This window comes from Schistocerca serialis, chromosome 4, assembly GCF_023864345.2.
Source record: "Schistocerca serialis cubense isolate TAMUIC-IGC-003099 chromosome 4, iqSchSeri2.2, whole genome shotgun sequence".
NCBI lineage: Eukaryota > Metazoa > Arthropoda > Insecta > Orthoptera > Acrididae > Schistocerca > Schistocerca serialis.
This window is the reverse complement of record NC_064641.1, coordinates 801,236,242-801,254,954: the sequence shown is the minus strand read 5'-3', so window position 1 is coordinate 801,254,954 and position 18,713 is coordinate 801,236,242. Positions and strand designations below refer to the sequence as shown.

Genomic DNA, 18,713 nt, shown 5'->3' with positions numbered 1-18,713 from the left:
TAGATTCGGATCTAGCTACCATTCATCACATCAACTAGATATTTTGTCAAGTCATCTTGTAGCCTCCTACAGTCACTCAACTTCGACGCTTTCCTGTACATGACAACGTCATCAGCAAACAACCGCACATTGCTGGCTGTTCTGTCCGCAAATCATTTATGTACATTGAGTACAACAGCAGTCCAGTCATACTCCCCTGGGGCACTCCTGACGATAATCTGTCTCCGCTGAATACTCAAGGACAACATACCGCGTTTACAGTTTGGGAAGTCTTCACGCCACTCACCCATCTGTGACCTATTCCATGTGCTCGTACCTTCGTTAATAGCCTGCAATGGGGCACCGTGTCAAATGCTGGAATCTAGTTTTTGCCTTTCATCCACAGTTCGCAATGTATCATTTGACTGAGTGGGGGACGGGGGGTTATGGAACTTAACTGCGAGGTCATCAGTCCCACGATCCAAAAGTTATGTGCATAAGATAGAGGCGTCCGCTAAAAGTGGGCAGATCCAGTCAGAAGGGTCAAACTATAAAGTGAGGGAGCTAAAAACACACGCAGTAGAACCATGAATGAGTAAGCCAAATTTAAACCTGAAAAAACGGTAGGATAAATAAGCGGTATTTGCATAATCCTGCTCCAGGAGGAAAGCAAAACCTTGTAAATGGAAATAAAAACTTGCACGAAGGAAACTGAGGACCAGTCCAACCATCCGTGAATCGTCTGTTAATATTAAGAACAAGGAATCAAAGGGCCAAACGAAAGAGACATTCCACAAATACATGGAATACCGTCATTCTGGTCTGGCTCCACAGATACATTGTGATGTGGGTGGTTCGTTACGCACGAAGAAACAATGGGTGAACCTGGTATGACCAATGCACAGACGGCTTAAGACAGTGGACTCCTTCCGAAAGGAGCGGAAGGAAGAGTGACAAACTGCAATAGTCTCCTTGAATGTGCGGAGTTTATTACTGAGTGCTGTAGCGCACCAGATGTCAATCGACTTTTGGGCAAGGAGAGATGTGATGTGTATCCGCATGTCTGCAACTGGAACTTTAAAGAGAATTGGGCGGGGGGATATCCGCCCCTCTACCCAAACGGTCAGCCAGTTCATTCTCTGGTGGGATGCACATATAACTTAGGACCCAGAGAAAGACTAATGAGGCGGCGGCACGGCCAAGGGCAGAGAGAGTGTCATGGATAGCAGAGACCAAAGGGTGATGAAAGTAGCATCGGTCTATAGCGTACAGTTTGCTCACTGAGTCGGTACATATTCATACAGTGTGGAAGAAGACCTGAGGCCCTGTTAATGGCTAGCACCCCTGCTGCTTAACACTACATGACCCGGTTGTGAATGGTGTTCCATGCCTTATCTATCGTTTTAGAACCGTAAGTGTAGAACACTGTAGCACCCTGGAACTATTCAGGGATGGAACGTACAAGACGCTGGAATATCATAGGAGCAACAGAGATCTTACGACCATGGCATCATCCAGCGGGGAAGGGGGGGGGGGGGGGGAGATAAAGGACGAGGTACACGGGATGGTTATGGAATCGTCGAATGGCGATTGCGTAAGAAACAGTACGTCATTTGAGAAAAAGGCACACTGATTTTGACACAAGCAATGCTTCTAATACCATGCTCAATCGTGGACATACGCTTTTCGGTCTCAAGGAAATTTATTACATTCGAAATGAGAATATGTTTAAGGATTCTGCAGCAAACCAATGTTAAGGACATTGGTCTTTAATTTTCTGGGTCCTTTCTTTCATCCTTCTTACATAGAGGAGTCACCTGCGCTTTTTTCCAGTCGCTTTGGACTTTGCGCTGGGCGAGAGATTCGCCATAAATGCAAGCTAGGTAAGGGGCCAATGCTGTAGAGGACTCTTATAACACCGAACTGGGATTCCATGCGGACCTGGTCACTTATTTGATTCCAACTCTTTCAGCTGTTTCTCTACGCCACAGATGCTTATTACCATGTCATCCGTAAGGGAGTCTTTTCGATGGCCAAATGACTGTACGTTTCTACTGCGTGGACGATTTCTTGAACGCGAAATTTAAAGCTTCGGCTTCAGTTTTCTTTATCTTCAAGTGCCACACCAGACATAACTAACTGGATGGAAGCCTTAGACCCGTTTAGAGTTTTTACACAGCATGAAAATTTTCTTGGGTTCTCTGCCAGATCTTTTGCTACGGTATGACAGTGGTAGTAGTTTTACACTTGCGCGCATGGATCTTTTCACAGACTCAAGAATCTCTACTAACCTCTGCTTGTAGTGAAATGAAATGTCGTGTGGCTAGGGCCTCCCGTCGGGTAGACCGTTCGCCTAGTGCAAGTCTTTTGAGCTGACTTCACTTCGGCGACTTGGGTGTCATTGTGATTAGGACAACACAACACCCAGTTCCTGGGCGGAGAAACTCTCCGACCCAGCCGGAAATCGAACCCGGGCCCTTTGGCATGACATTCCGTCGCGCTGACCACTCAGCTACCGGGGCGGACTGCTTGTGGTCATTCGCGCTTTCTCTTTTAAACCAAGAATGCAACAAACCCTGCTTCTTCAGTATTTTCGAAATTTTGTTACTAACCATAGTTGGGTCTTCCATCCTTAATCCACTTACTAGGCACGTAACTTTCCAGACCACGATTTACAGTCTGCTTGAACTTTGCCCATAATTCCTCTACGTCCATCTCATTGGAACTTAGGGATGTCAATTCAGTAACTGAGATGCTAACAACTGCTCACCTGATATTTCTAGTATAAAATCTCTCCAATCCTGCTTGGCTGATTTATTAACTTCCGTAACAATAGTTGCTATGACGGCATGACCGCTAATCCCCGTTTCTATACTGACGATATCGATAAAATCCGGCCTATTTGTAGCTACAAGGTCTACGCTATTTCCATTGCGTGTCAGCTTCCGAACTAGCTGTTCAAAACATTATCCAATAGATTACGTACATGGAGAACAAGAATGGTCCTATGACACTTCCGTAGGGCGCTCGTGACGTGCCTTTGATCTCTGGTGCACATTCGCAGTCCACGGCAAGGTAACTGGATTCTGCCTGTCTTCAGACCAGTTGCATAGTTGGGAACTTCTGATGTATTGATATGTGCCTGCGTAGGTGTCGCTGCTGCACTAATTGGATTTGATGATGGCTGCAAAGCCGACAGCAGCCATGAATTTTAATGAACCAATATGTGACTAAGATGATTTCTATAACTGAATAAATTATAAAGGTCACTGGCCTTAAGTCTACGCGACCTTCATTTCCTAATCTTACGAGGCCCCTCACATGATCCGCATTTATTGAGCAGTAATACTGACCCGTCTGGGCTAGGTACTGACGGTTTGCGCAATATAACGAAGAAGGCTGCGGAGCTTTAAAAATATTTACGTTGGCTCAATATATTGCACTGTGTAAGGGTGGTATTACACAGTACACGGTATTGCCGAGACCAAAAGGAATTCAATTACCTGCGAATGAATTTCCGCAAATAACCGAAAAATGACAAATACAAAAAGTGAGCTGGAAGATGTAGATGAAAGCACACTGTCATACTTTGAGAAACAAAATTACAGCTTGATCAGGAAACGCCAGGTATGCGCTGAAGTCAAATGAAAACCAAACACCAGCCACAACGTGATCATAGAACGGTTCCACTCAAAATTAATCACCGCAAACGTTAAGACGTTTATCCCACCGGGAGACGAGCCTATCAACTCCTCTTTCGCAGAACGGGGTCGGCCGTTGACTGATCCTCGACCGCACCCACTCTTGCACTTCCTCGTCCGACAAACCGACGCCCTTGCATGCCTTTTTCAGGTCGCAAATTATGTAAGAATCACACTGTGAAACATATGTGGTGCACGGAGGTTATTGCAGTGTTTCCCAACAAAACCGCCGAAGCGCGACCGTCTTCCGATTGGCAGCGAGGGGATGGGCGGTATTGTGCAACAGGATGATTCCGTCCGACCGAATTCCTGGTCCTGACTTTCGAGCGCGTCGTGCTTTCTGCAGTGTGTCTTCATAGAGTTGCGCACTGATTGTAGTTCCACGCTCGAGGAACTCGAGAACAGGAAGCATCCTGCTGCACGATAGCGACCGCCCCTATACTGCCAATCGGCTGAAAGGCTACGATTCGATGCCTTGTTTGGTAAACATTGCAACATCCTTCGTACAGCACGGATCTTTCATCGTGTGATTTACACATCTTTCGCGACCTGAAGAAAGTCATGCGTGGACGTCGGTTTCAGACGGACGAGGAAATGCAAGAGTGAGTGCGGTTGTGGATCCATTAGCGGCCGACCGCTCTACGAAATAAAGAGTTGACCGTCCCTAATCCCAGTGGAATAAATGTTTTAACACTTGTGGTGATTACTTTTGAGTGAAACAATTCTATGGTCCAGTTGTGGCAGACGTTCCGTTTTCATTTGACTGCTTCTTATACCTCTTTTGTCCCAACAGCAGAGGAAACAGAAGTCACGGTGTCACGAAAACACGCAGAAATATTTTATTTGTAGCAGTTTCAGAACTGAGAAATAAGATCAAGTCAGCTGTCCAATGAGCATATATTTTTATTTTTCTTGCAGCGGTTGTCATAGTATAGATATACGATCATGTAAGTTTTCGATTAGTAATTAATAAATAACACAGTTGATATTGCAAAGAATTACGTGAATGCCACGTGGACACGGTAAATTACACAGTTCACTTGTTTAATTTTAATTAGTTGTCGTCGTTTACGTGTCATACTGCCCTGAATGAGCCACTAATCCATATTCACTGAAAGCCTCACAGACTTAACTTTCGCGCAATTTCTACTTGTATTCTGGTAGGTACGCAACTCAATCGCAATACACGAGAGTTCCATATTGTTGAGCGCAGACATGTTCGTTACAGTATTGTACAGTCTTCACTTCGCACTTCCCAGTTGATAATATATTATTGTTTCAAAATATGGAGCGTGTGAGGGCCTCTTTATGCTGTTCCTGAGTTCTTCCGAGGTATTTATCTGGCCTCTTTGATAATTACCATAGACTATGGAGTGTCACTGAAACTTCCTGACAACATCAAAACTGTATTCTGGATCGGCATTCGAACTGTGAACACTTATCTTCCGCGGCAATTGTCTTAACAGGTTGAGCTATTCTTGCACGATTCATACGACACTCTCAAAGCTTCAATTCTGCCAGAATCTGCTGCTCGCGATTCTATTTTCTTTCCCCATTTCCGAATAGTTCCTACCTGTCGAATTAGTTATTAATGTACAAACATAGCTACTGCATGTTGCTACTTTCAATTTTATCGTGTCTCTTAACATACATTCCTTCCAGACACGTTCATTCATCCCACAGACTACTTCAATGAATCATTTAATAGATCCAAATTACATATCTTCTGGTCAAGAAGTAAATACCGTTGACCTGCACCCTCACAACTATGTCTGAACCAGTAGTTCTAAATAGTCTTCAGAACAACTGTACCATTAGAACGTGTCACTACTGGGTCAACAGACAGCCCGAAACTGTTCAAAATTCCTTTCGACGCGAAAATATCGTTCGGCATGAATGGGTGCAAATCGGGTATCCTGTGGAGGCACTTTCGTAGACTGGAAAAAGAGGACTGGGAAAAAGGGTTGTAGCGAGGTGTTGGTGAGAGTGGTCCTGGTCGAAAGGAAGACTAAAGCAGTCGTCACAAAGGACGTGTTTCTGATCGCGAAGCAGGCCAGACGTGATATCCGTCGTGGTTGCTGCACCCTGTGAAACGACCTACTGCATCTCACAGAACTTGCTCTTCGTCTTGATTTGCGATCGCTACGCACTCCGGCGGCACTTCCCTGAATCTGGCGCGCTAATCACACAGTTTGTTTACGAAAATAGATGCGCATGAAATAGTCGCGTTAACACTGTAGCGATTGCCGAGGAAAGGCAGAGAAAATCGCTAGTAAGACTCTTGACTCGTCCACGGCTTGAACTGCGAACTGCTGGTTGAGGAACAGCACATACACGGGAAAATATCTAGAGGCTCTTAATGTGATTGAATCTCTTTCACATTTTCAGTTTTAAATTTAATAGTGTGTAAGTATAGTGTCTAACGTCAATTTCCGCGTGCATTATACCCGCATTCGTAGCGTTTACTACCATCACTCTGATGTATTTCATCACATAGATTTCACGATCGATTTTCGTATCGCAATTTCATTCGAATGGAACAGGAGGTAATTTTCGAAGCTGCTCACCATCACTGAAAATAATATTTACCGGTAAGATATAAGCATGAGGCAATTCACAAAACCAAGAGATAGTAACATATCTTTTACACAAGTTTTGCTGTGTGCAGCTTTTTCTTCTGGCAGACGCAACACGTCAAGACTTCTGGCCACCGAGTTAACATTCCAGTCGCTGGCATATGCAACTAGAATTGCAGCAAATACATTATTTATAATAAACATATCGAGTAGTAGAGATCATGCTTCTATTGATTATCAATTCCCAGATCCTTTTAGAACACACACGGTGAAGAAAAATTGCTAATAGCCTTACAGAATCTGTCACCTTTCCCTTCACAGCTCACGGCACAATCAGTTACGCTACGGTTACAGCAAGACTCCAGCAGGTAAGCTTCTTGGTATATAACTGTCACCTACGTCTAAAGACTGCGTCCACAGATGTTATGTGATATTTAAGTATAACGGAGTGTACCAAAAACAACACGGTTTTGATAATTAGCCATAGCATTTAAACGACATACTTTCACGGCGTTCAAGTTATAATACAAAAATCGAACGCAGGAAACCTTTCCATTTATAAAAACCGACATGTTTTCTAGAGATCTTCACAACGTGGTTTCAAACCGCTTATAATATACCACGTACGCTGTAATATAAAAACCACCAAATACGGAGCTCAACACCACACAGGTATGATTTTAATACAATATGGCGTCTCCTACGTTCTGTTTGTGACGTACAACCTATGCCGCACCTCACTGGCGACGTTCCTCTTCACGAAGAAAGGAAATGACCTGTCAGATTCTTCCCTGCACGCTTCGCAATATAGTGTAACGTGGAATTTCACGCTGTGACGTCACCAGCTCCTCGTCCACGAACATTCACGTTTGGCGAGGTCCGCCTTAAGAATTAACCGGAAGGTGTACAAGGGCCCTTCGTGGTCAGATCTTTTGCCTACGACATGAGGCCTTTCCATCGGTAGCGCACTGTATCATTTCTAAAGTGTCTTATCCAAATGTCAAATCGTCACCACCGCACAGACGCGTCACACTGTTGTCCACACAGTTCGCTCATGTTCAACTACTGTTCTTGCTACGTAAATTTTACGATCTAAAAGATCGGGGAGAAAAAGATGCTGAAGCACACATCCTATATGGCCTAAGGCTTTCGAGTTTTACCGATGTTGCTGACAGAATTGGATACTCATAACATACTCATTTCATCGTACTTTACCTGAAATTCCTGTCCGGAAACGGCCTTAAATTAAACTCTGTACTTCATTTCGAAAAATTTTCAGCTGATTCTGTTATAAAATATTGGGGAGAGATTTGTAACGCGGAATTACTTATAGAAATGGTTGCCACCAAGTTCCATTTTCACTCACGAGCCTCCGCGCCGCTAATGACATGCAGCACACACTATCTACATCAACTTGATTTCACTGCTATTCACAATAAAGTGCCTGGCAGAGGTTTCAATGAACCACCTTCGAGCTGTCTACCGTTCCACTCACGAACGGCACGCGGGAAAAACGAGCACTTAAATTTTCTCCCCTACTTCGCGATAATAAAAAACGAGCCGCTCTTCTTTGTACCTTTTCGACGTCATCCGTCATTCCCACGTGATGCGGATCCCACACCGCACAGCAATACTCCAGAATAGGGCGGACAAGCGTGGTGTAAGCAATCTCTTTAGTAGATCCGTTACACCTTCTAAGTGTTCTGCCGATGAATCGCAGTCTTTGGTTTGCTCTACCCACAATATTATCTATGTGATCGTTCCAATTTAGGTTATTTGTATGCGGCGAAGTCTAATGACATAAATGATTGCAGGTGATCCGCAAGTTTAAGCATAACACCTGAGATTTCACGCAACTATACTGACCATGTCAAAGGCCTTGCTGCAGTGGTAAAACCGATTCCCGTCAGTTACTCCACGTTTTTGCGCTGTCGGGCTTGGCTAACACTTGGATAGGTGGCCGTCGGGTCTGACGGGCGCTGTTGGCAAGCCTGGTGCACGCAGTCCTCAGGTCAACTGAGGAACTACTTGACAGAAGCAGCGGCCGGAAGGACGGTGTGCTGATCACATATCCGCATTCAGTGACACCCATAGCCTAAGGATGACACGGCGGTCGGTCAGTCCCACTGGGCCTTCCGAGGCCTGTTCTGATAGTGTATGTTGACCAGTGTGCGTTGTGCGGGCAGTGTAATTCGGTAGCGGGTTAGGTGTCCGGAGTGGTCTTCCTGGCTTGGTCACTGCGAAAATTAACATAACGCGTAAGACAATAGGATATGCCTCATTATGACAACAGCTTCACATAACTTCCAAGGGGTCTTCACGAACTGGAAATCTAGATTTTCTTGATACTTTTAAGACTTTTAAGGTCATTTCCCGTGTACTTCTCAAAAACACTGAAGATTCATGAGCAGTGTAAAGTATACAAAGTTTCGAAAGTTTTAACAGCCGTCTGTATCTGCGTGCAAGGCGTTGGTGTATTGTAATCGCAAAGTTCTTTTACTGCTCTAGCTGGAAGCTTTTTTTATCTTTATTTGTATTCTTTGTTATAAGAATGAAACATTTATCAACAAATACTTGACCACAAATTTTTTAATGAAAGTGTATTTTTAAATCCAATAATTCCATGAAAATTTGCGTAGTAACGATACATTAAAATTTTTTACAAAAATGAGAAACTTCACAGAACATACTTTTTCATTAATAAATAATATTACGAATGAAGTCAAAAACCATATTATTGATATTTTTTATTTACCGTAACACATTTCACATTTTTGTGCCAAATTTTAATTTATTGTGAATATTGATCTTGACGAGTCTAGGAGTTACAGATGAAATATTTTATTCCCGTTAAAAATTAAGGTAAAGCTGTCAGCCATCCGAAGGCTGGTTCGAACATGACAGTGCTTTATTAGGCACGGCGTACAAAGGTTGGCCGCCTCAGATCTCTAACTACGTTGTCAAACGTAATCTACAGTTTAATGTAGACTCCCGAGTTTTTCACATTAAATAAACATTGCTAGAGGTGGAGAAAGTGATTGGTGACAAATCACTCGGACTGAACTGAGATCGAACCCATGACCTTTGGATTCGTAGATTTTACCAATGAGTCACATTGAAAATGATTCTATATTTGTCTATTAACACTGACGTTTGATAATGGACACAATAAAAAAATTGAAAAGATAGCTTCTAACAAGGGAACCTCACCATCGCACCCCCCTCAGATTTAGTTATAAGTTGGCACAGTGGATAGGCCTTGAAAAACTGAACACAGATCAATCGAGAAAACAGGAAGAAGTAGTGTGGAACTATGAAAAAAATAAGCAAAATATACAAACTGAGTAGTCCATGCGGAAGATATGTCACATCAAGGATGGTGTGAGCTCAGGAGTGCCGTGGTCCCATCGTTAGCGTGAGCAGCTGCGGAACGAGAGGTTCTTGGTTCAAGTCTTTCCTCGAGTGAAAAGTTTATTTTCGCATAGTTATGTTCTGTCCGTTCGTTCATTGACGTCTCTGTTCACTGTAATAAGTTTAGTGCCTGTGTTTTGTGACCGCACCACAAAACGGTGCGATTAGTAGACGAAAGGACGTGCCTCTCCAATGGGAGCCGAAAACATTTGATCGGAAGGTCGTAGGTCAACCGATTCCTCCACAGGAAAACACATCTGTTATATTCTATACGACACTGGTGATGGCATGTCCGTCACATTTCAGGAATATGTTGCAGACCCACCTAACTTGTACATTTGGCGAATGGGTAAAAATATTCTTCTACCTTGCCTGACTTAGGTTTTCTTGTGGATGTGATAATCACTCACAAAAAAGTTATGAAAACATAAGAGTTTGTCACATAAACTACAACAAATGAATGCAAGTTTCACAGTAGCATAGTTTTCCCTGTGCTCTGTCAAAACATATGTTTTTAACGTTTTCAAATTTTTCCGTGTGTAGACCGTCAAATCCTGCGTATGTCCAAGCAAATCTGACCATGTGCTCAAAATAAAAAATTAAATATTTCACTCGAAGGCAGACTCGAACATAGGACATCACGTTCAACAGCTGCTCACGCTAACCACGGGACCACAGTGCTCCTAAGTTTTCATTCTCATTGATGTTTCTTATCTTCAACATGGACTACTCAGTTTGTATATTTTGCTTATTTTTTCATAGTTCCACACAACTACTTCCTGTTTTCTTGATTGATCTGTGGTCAGTTTTTCAAGGCCTATCCACTGTGCCAACTTATAACTAAATCTGAGGGGGGTGCGATGGGGAGGTTCCCTTGTAAGTAGACTCGAAACGGCAACCTTGCGATTACAGGAGTAAACGCTACATACGGAACCTCTGTTTTGAAGGAAAATCGGCATAGCTATTGACTTTCTAAACTTTTTTATGCTTAACATCGATTCGTAATCGTCAATGTAGTTTTGCTCGCCAGTTTTTGAAAAGCTCACTGTACTTATCCAGCAAGTGGATGTTTGGGACCTGAGCTCAAATTCTGTTAAGTATGAAAAAAAGCGAAGTGGGCCACTCCGTACGATCTATTTGCAATATGTGTGTGTCTGTAAAATTTCAAGTCGCAAGTGATATTAAAAGTTAATTTCACTGTCCAAGTGGAGTAATATACAACCTACGCTACAAAGCTTATGACGCGTGTACACGGGAAGAGCGGAGGCATCCGAAAGTGCTGACGCTAAAGAGTAACGGGCATAAATGGACTGGCGCGGCGGGGGCGGAGACGCCTAGTGGCCCCGACCAGGCACGGCGAGGCGAGGCCGGCGGAGAAAGGCCGCGTGTGCCCCGCGCGACGACAAAGCGGGGCGGGGCGCGGCGGTGGCGGCCAGAAATGCACGCGGCTGCCAGCTGACGGCGCGCCAGCTCCTTCGCGCGCCTATACAGGCTACTTCCTACACACAATGGCCGCCATCAAAACTACCAACCAGCTAATGTGAGCACTATTCCGGCTGCGCAACAGAAAGGAATATGCGCAACTTGGCTTGAAAGGTTGGGAAATACTACTGAGAGGTTCAGAAACTTTAAAAATATATTGCGCAATACATGAAATATTGTGACGTCTGTGGGCCTTATTGTGCAATATCCTCCCAACTCTCTCACGAGATTTCCTTAAGTACAGACAACGAGCTCGGCTAACGAGCTTCCTTCCGATTCTTAAACGTTATGTTTTGCTTTTTTTGGCGTTCTGAGTACAGAGGCGTGGAAAAAATTAAAAAAGCGTTCACTTTAGAAACAAAGAATACTTTACCAGATGTACGGTGTGTCAAGTAAATGGGTGTATGACAAAAGACTTAAACGAAAGTGAACTGAAAAGAAAAAAATAACATTCATAGAAAAGGGATAAGGGCACCAGTCGAATTTCCTGTAATGTACAGTAGGCACTTAACTAAGAACACACACAAGGGTGTGGTGAATGTCTTCTTCACTCAACCTTAACTTTCCATATGCATCTTTCTACAGGTCAATTTTTATCTTCATTTTTTTCTTCAAATGATAAGCAGCCCAAGTACTAGATCAACAGCATCCAAATGCTTACTTATTGCATCTAGGGACGTATGGTTCTATAGCACTGACCATCTAAGGAGTGCTAAGTCTTCCAAAACAAACCCGTGTTATTGAGGCCTGATGGACACGTCTCCCAAAAAGCAACCTGACAGCTATTGTACAAGTTTTTGCACGTCATTTTAAATTGTGTGTGTTAAATACGTTGATGACTGAAAACTATCTTAAGACAGCATGAGCGTATACTAGGTATGAGTGAATTGAGTGGCATAATTCCCTCTAGTTTTGTGGTGTATAGAGAAATGGTGTTCAGTTTTTACTACAAAGGGTTATTAGTCAATATCCACTAAATGTTCTGTCTTTCTTCAAACTGATACTGAAATGACACTGGTCTGTGCGGCCGAGCAAGGTAACAACTAAGTTTATGACTATAATTTTCTGGACTGAGGTGAGGGGCACTACACCTACCCCCCTGGCTCTGAGCACTATGGGACTCAACTGCTGTGGTCATAAGTCCCCTAGAACGTAGAACTACTTAAACCTAACTAACCTAAGGACATCACACACATCCATGCCCGAGGCAGGATTCGAACCTGCGACCGTAGCGGTCACGCAGTTCCAGACTGTAGCACCTAGAACCACACAGCCACCCCCTCTCCCTCTCTCTGGGTATATCCATGCAAGACAGTATGTCTTTGCACACAAACAATATTTCAGTTACATGGTAATACAAATGCAGATCAACAAAATGCAACTTCAAATTATTCGATCACAATATAGCTTTGTCTGCAGACATTTACATCAAACTATAAATGGGAGATGGGACACTTCTATGGTCACTAATAGATCTTCTGAGAAAATCACAGTGCCAATGGACTGCAAACCTGGCACTCAAACTGATATACATACTACAGACATTGAATATTAATTCAGTTCAACAGTGGCAGTAAGGATTTTTAAGCTATTAATTTTCACACTAATTACTGCTACCACCATTAAGGTGGGGGTGGGGTGGAGGAGTAAAACTTGCACCACTATAAAGAGAATTATAGTGCCTTCATTTGTTCTTAATGGTGTGTATGAAGCGAAACTCTACACCAAAACTGTCGTTATAATGTGATGACGTGGACACACTCAGGAATTGGAGAGGAGTTCAGATGTCTATCAGGATGTCCTATACAGGACGAGTCGATGGGGGAGAGGTACATGCTTTGAAGGGTTATAGTGACTAAAAAATCTTTATATGGATATATACCCTACTCCGAATGACTTCTGAGGTCCAACATGTTAAAGGTACATTGTTATTCATTTGATGTATTATACAACGTAGCAGAAATGAAGATGAACAGTTTCATAGAGGACACTTGTCTACCAAGCTACGAAGCAACCTCAAACTGACAGATCCTATAAAAACTACCTAAGATACAGCACAAGTGCATCAAACAATTTTCAATATTTTTGTGCTCTCTTCGTTCAAACTATTAGGACTAGAGAAAAAAATCAATAGGACATTTTTTGCAGTAAATTTAATGTTAAATTCTGTACTGCAAACATGTTTTTGCTGGAGGGGGTAGTTTTCAAGGTATTCAATAAAAACACGCAAAAGTGATATTAAATGTGTTCCATCTCAGAAATCATTCCAAATAAGGCATATATCGATATGAAGTTCTTTGTTCAGGAACACTTGAACCTTTCCTCCTGACTCACCCTGTATATCTCACCAGCTTTAGGTAGTAGCCATAAAAAGTTGTTTAATCTGTGTATATTTCACCCTACCTTTCACTTTATGTTCATATTTGAATAAATAATAATTCCCAAATGCAGCATAAGGATTTTGAGTTATTTATGTCAATGTGTGGCCAATAACCCATGTTGCCACATGGCGTTCTCACAGTTTCTTTGTTATCACTGTACTGCGAGGGGGGCATAAGGGTTAGCAACATGTTTATATGCATTAGAATAGGGGAATGCCAATGTCAGACCTTTTTCAATTGTATTCGCTCTGGTCATTTTTAGTTGCAGATCTGTCACAAGGACTACATGAAATCACAAACAGACAAATGCAATAAATTTGGAGGATGAAGCCTCCACATAACTGACTTTTGGCAAAAGTGGCATCCAAATACCAGGAGAGATTTATCCCTCAAGATGTGGCTCTAATGCTGCAAAACTAGCTGGATCATAAATATTTATCATAGAACTGAAGCAGTCTTTTTCTTCATGATACAATTGTATCTGTTAATATAGATGGTTCTTGGTTGGTTTAATGTGCTCTGCTAGTAGCACTGTCTTGTTGCATGAGCAAACACCGTGTCTCTGTGATACCCAGTGCTTCATTTCCATTGGTGCAAACATACTACTGATCATTGGAAATTATTAGATATGGTTGGCTGAAAAACTTTTAGCATGAGTTATTACTGTATGGCAGGTTTAATGTGCCTATATTTTATAGTTTTATGTCACTTATGGATATAAAACACATCTTAAGTAAAACTATCACACCCTAGACATGCACATAAAAATTCAACAAAAATCTGCTCTTTCACAATAAGTAATATTTCAATGCAACTGCTGAACACTGTGTGACAAGTTTCGCAAATAACAATGGAAAGCAAAAATCTTATCAAGGTGAAAAAATATTATTTTCAAGGGTACTTGTTACTTTGCAAGTTGAGAATTTTCTTTCCCTTGTTGTCGGTAAAGAACTTTAGTGAACTATCCAACTGAGATCATAATGCTGCTGATGATAGAGACAGCACAATTAGTAAGTCTTAAATCAATTTTAACTGAACTTTTTCTGTATGACAAAGAGAGCAATGGGTCATGTACAGATTTCAATATTTCTCATTCTTCGCCACAAGAATCTAACACTCATTTCATTTTATGACCCCAATGACCCAACAACTTAATGAGAATGCAATCTTCTGAATTCCCTTCAAACTTCCTGTTCAGCTTATCGTTAATAAACCACACTTTTCTGATCTCATAACAAACGATGAGCAACTTCAAACTTTATTTATTCCTTAGTACAAGATGAAAACTTTATTGATGACTATCATCTGGAATGTGATAGTGTGCCATTTTGAGGCTTCACGTTGAAGTTGCTGCCTAACTGCATTTCTGACACAGTGTGAACAGACGCTTCTGCAAAGAATATCAGCACACCCAAATCAGCAAAGCTTCTCTCTCGAGGCCGACTCATTTGAGTGTAACCAGTGAAGTGTTTAAAATACACAAGTAAGTATCATGCAACTACTGTTTTATTTGCTCTAGTTTGTATCAGTCAGGCAATGATCATGCAGCTAGTTATCTCTATAAGCTTGAGTAGTAGAGGAACCAGAATGGGTGGAAAAAGATACCATTGACTATGTCTGTTCATCACTAGTCTGTTGAATGTCATCATTGAAGAACTGAACAAAACACACTGTTTCATTAATTAACAAATTACTTACCAGTGCTGCGTAAATTTATTAAATGCTTCAACAATCTTCAAATCATGTGTGTTAAAATGGCAATGGTCTAACTGTGGTGGGTAATTATTCACAAGTAGATGAATGTGAACTATCAGACAACAGTTAATTTCCTACAAATGTGAATTTATATTTAATCTTTCACTTTAGGCCATCTTGGATGAAAGGATGGAAGGTCAGAGATTAACAAGTAAGAAATTGGGCTATTTTGAGGGAGGGGGGGGGGGGGGGTTTGCATGTTCCAAAGAATGAATCTTTATAGCATTAGTGTTAAATATCTTTGTGGCAAACCACGGAAGAATTACTAAAACAGTTTATCGGCTATTTGAAAACATTTCTTCCAAATCTGTACTTCTCTTGAACACTACCCAAGTCCACTTGGAAGCACATGTGAAGTGGACAATTATAGTTAAGCACAGTTGCTGTATCTATAAAAAGAGAATGGATTTAGATCTGGAGGGATCTCATGCCAAACAACCCTTCTTCAATAAGAAACCTTTGCAGTCTATGTTTCCACAAACTTTCTGCTGCTACACAGGAAACACCACCCTTAGCTGCTGAGACTGATGACTGGGTGAGCAAGTACAGCAAAAATGTGATGTGGTAACAAACAATGAATTATGCCTGCCACACTGGCAACAAATCAATGATTTGTTGGAGAGAGCACGAGATGTACAGTAGGTTTTTAAAATTATATGGCACTGCTTCATTCCAAGCAAAGAAAATATGAAGTGGCATTGATGATATGTTAAATCTACTCAATGCACACAAAGTGGTAAAAATTTGTAAAATTTAACATTAGTAATATTTCAAAAGCAAAAACACGAACACTACCACCATTGACCAAACGTCTGGCTCAGTGAGATAGTGCCAGATCAAAAATACGAACATCTTTGGTTCGATCCCATCGTGTTCCTGGGATTTTTTTCTGTCACTTATTGCTTCTTTCCCCTCTGGCACTGACTTTTTAAAGCAAAAAATGGAAAGTCATCACAGTTTGGAGACTGTGTTAGACCTAAGTTCCTCCTAAAACTGGCTCAGGAAGTAAGTTCACTGGTCACAGAAGGCAAGGCTATGGCAAAGATATCAGCTCCAACAAGACCATACATAGTAGACGATATTAATCTTCAAAATAATCTTTGCGTTGATGGCAGCCTTACGTTTAGTGACTTCAAATATTTTCTGATATAAATTTTGCTTTTCTGGTAGAAATTCAAAGTTTTTATGTATAAAATTTTTGCTACAAGGCATCAATGAGAATAAGCCTAACTGTGACAGACTACAGGCAGTTCAGGTTCATTAATAAGAATAATTTTTCCAAATATATAAAAAACTGTCTTATTACATGGTTGTTTCCACGACTAGTTATGTCCCTCCCTCTGCCCTATAACAAATATGACACTATTAGACTCAGTGAAAATTTAAGAATATTGACTACATATGTAAGTATGCACATATGACAGAACTCTTCTACACCCCAAGGAAGGCTACCACAACACAGTCATATCTTTAATCTAGTATGTTGTATTATCAGACAGTACAAATAGAATAATTTTAAAGAAATGAAGACTAATGTGGAATCTTTCATATTTATACAGCACATTTCATATTTCCCGTAATTGTACCATTTTATGAGAAACATTTTAATTCCTTTATAACAGAATAATAATGGCACAAAAAACAGATAATATACTCCTTATGATACCTCAAAAGCACTGCGTAATACATAATTCAGCAGGCTTTTGCTTCTTTTTTGCCATATAAATCCAAGAATCTTTTGGTAATACACACTATATATAAAATACTGAGGTCTGTTAAGTGGTTATTAAGCAAGACTACATAGAAAGCATCTTATTGGATTCATCAATGAAGCTTCATAGTACACAGAATGAAACAAATGTAGTACAGAAAAGTACTGATGCCAGTAAGTAGCCACACTGTTAAAATGACAAATGGAGAAAGGTGAGTAGTTGGGCACAGTGTAAAATTACTTTGACAATGAGGTCATTAATGACTGAGGTTATTAAAAGACAGCATCCCAGTAATAGCCTCAAATGACAAACTACAGGAAACCTATACCAATGCAGGCAGATGGTGATTTTAATCTTGGGTTTAAACAAATACAAATACTACACTTCAACTGTGGAATCACATTCTTCAATAACAAAATTGAAAGAGCAAGCAATTCGCAAATAAACAGCAGCTTGAATCAACTACATGTAAACAAAGTCCTGATATCAAACTTCTGTGCAATTTTTATGAATACTGAGATTGGCAGAATCATTACAATTCTGTGCAGCAAATTCGACAATTATGCAAGTAATGTAAATATTTGCACTAGAAATTTAAGTGCCTAATACAAATGACAGCATTTACTGAGGGAGAGTAATATAGGCTACACTTTTCCAAGTAGTTCCCCAAACAGAATTAATAACAGTATCTCACTAAAAAGTATTAAACAACTTGAGTTTCACTCTTTCACTGTGTTCAAACTACTTCACTGCACAAAATTTCCTACATGACTAGGGGACATCCTTTGTTGACAAAGTAAAGATTGAGTTAAATAATAAAAAAATAATTCATTTTCAATATGTGTAATTCATAAAATTATACATATATTTACAACTCACAGTAGGTAAGAGTTTATTTCTGACAGATGTGAAGGAGCTCACAACTTTTCAATGCTTTCTCAATGTGATATAATCCATGTCTAATAATATCCAAGGGAAAACTGTATAATTACTTTTGTAAACATTCTGTTAGTGTTACACTTTATCAAAAAATGAAGCACTATAAATATGAAACATGTAATCTCTACAAATTTTAGAGAGCTTATGCAGACACCATGAAAGTGCGACTCAATATCCCATTTTGAGTTTCCTATTTAGATCTAATTAAACATTTTAAACTAATCAAATTTTAATCGGGGTACTTATCCAAGTATCTTACCCTCATCAACTTTCAAACTGCCTACTATCTTCTGATACTCCACTTAAATTTCATGTCATTAACAGTGCTTAAAAACGACCTCCCAACACAGACGCTTCTTCTAAGTTAACGTAGCGACTCAATCGTTTCGCAGACTTCGACAGAATTTAACTAACGGTATATAAGAACAAATTGTCATACCTGAGAAACTATAAATTTGATTCAATACACTGAAGTATTGTAAAATTACGCTCTATAACGTACCGTATATGTGGTATTCCGACGCCACCGTTCAGGACCTTGTATAATTTGCTTTCGTACAGCAACTGAGGATGTCTGGCCCTGACGTTTTCCAATTTTACGGCCACTTCCTACAAACGAGGTTAACGCAATTAACAACAAGCATCAATATATAATGGCTTTTAAGACACCTACTTACATACAGTATGCACAATGTATGGATTACTAGTTTTGTGACATTACGCTAAACACTTATTCTGAATCATATGTTGTTCTTTCATCTATAAGTGAAGCCTCTG

At 40.8% G+C, this 18,713-nt stretch overlaps 1 protein-coding gene across 2 annotated transcripts in view; it reads right to left on the bottom strand.

Moving 5' to 3' along the window:
- The window catches only part of LOC126473397 (casein kinase I), a 104,986-nt gene that overhangs the window by 85,871 nt on the left and 402 nt on the right, over positions 1-18,713 (bottom strand). For both annotated transcript variants that reach the window (XM_050100406.1, XM_050100407.1), the window contains exon 2: positions 18,439-18,545. In XM_050100406.1, coding sequence (XP_049956363.1) covers positions 18,439-18,545 — 107 coding nt within the window. The remainder of the gene's footprint in view (positions 1-18,438; positions 18,546-18,713) is intronic.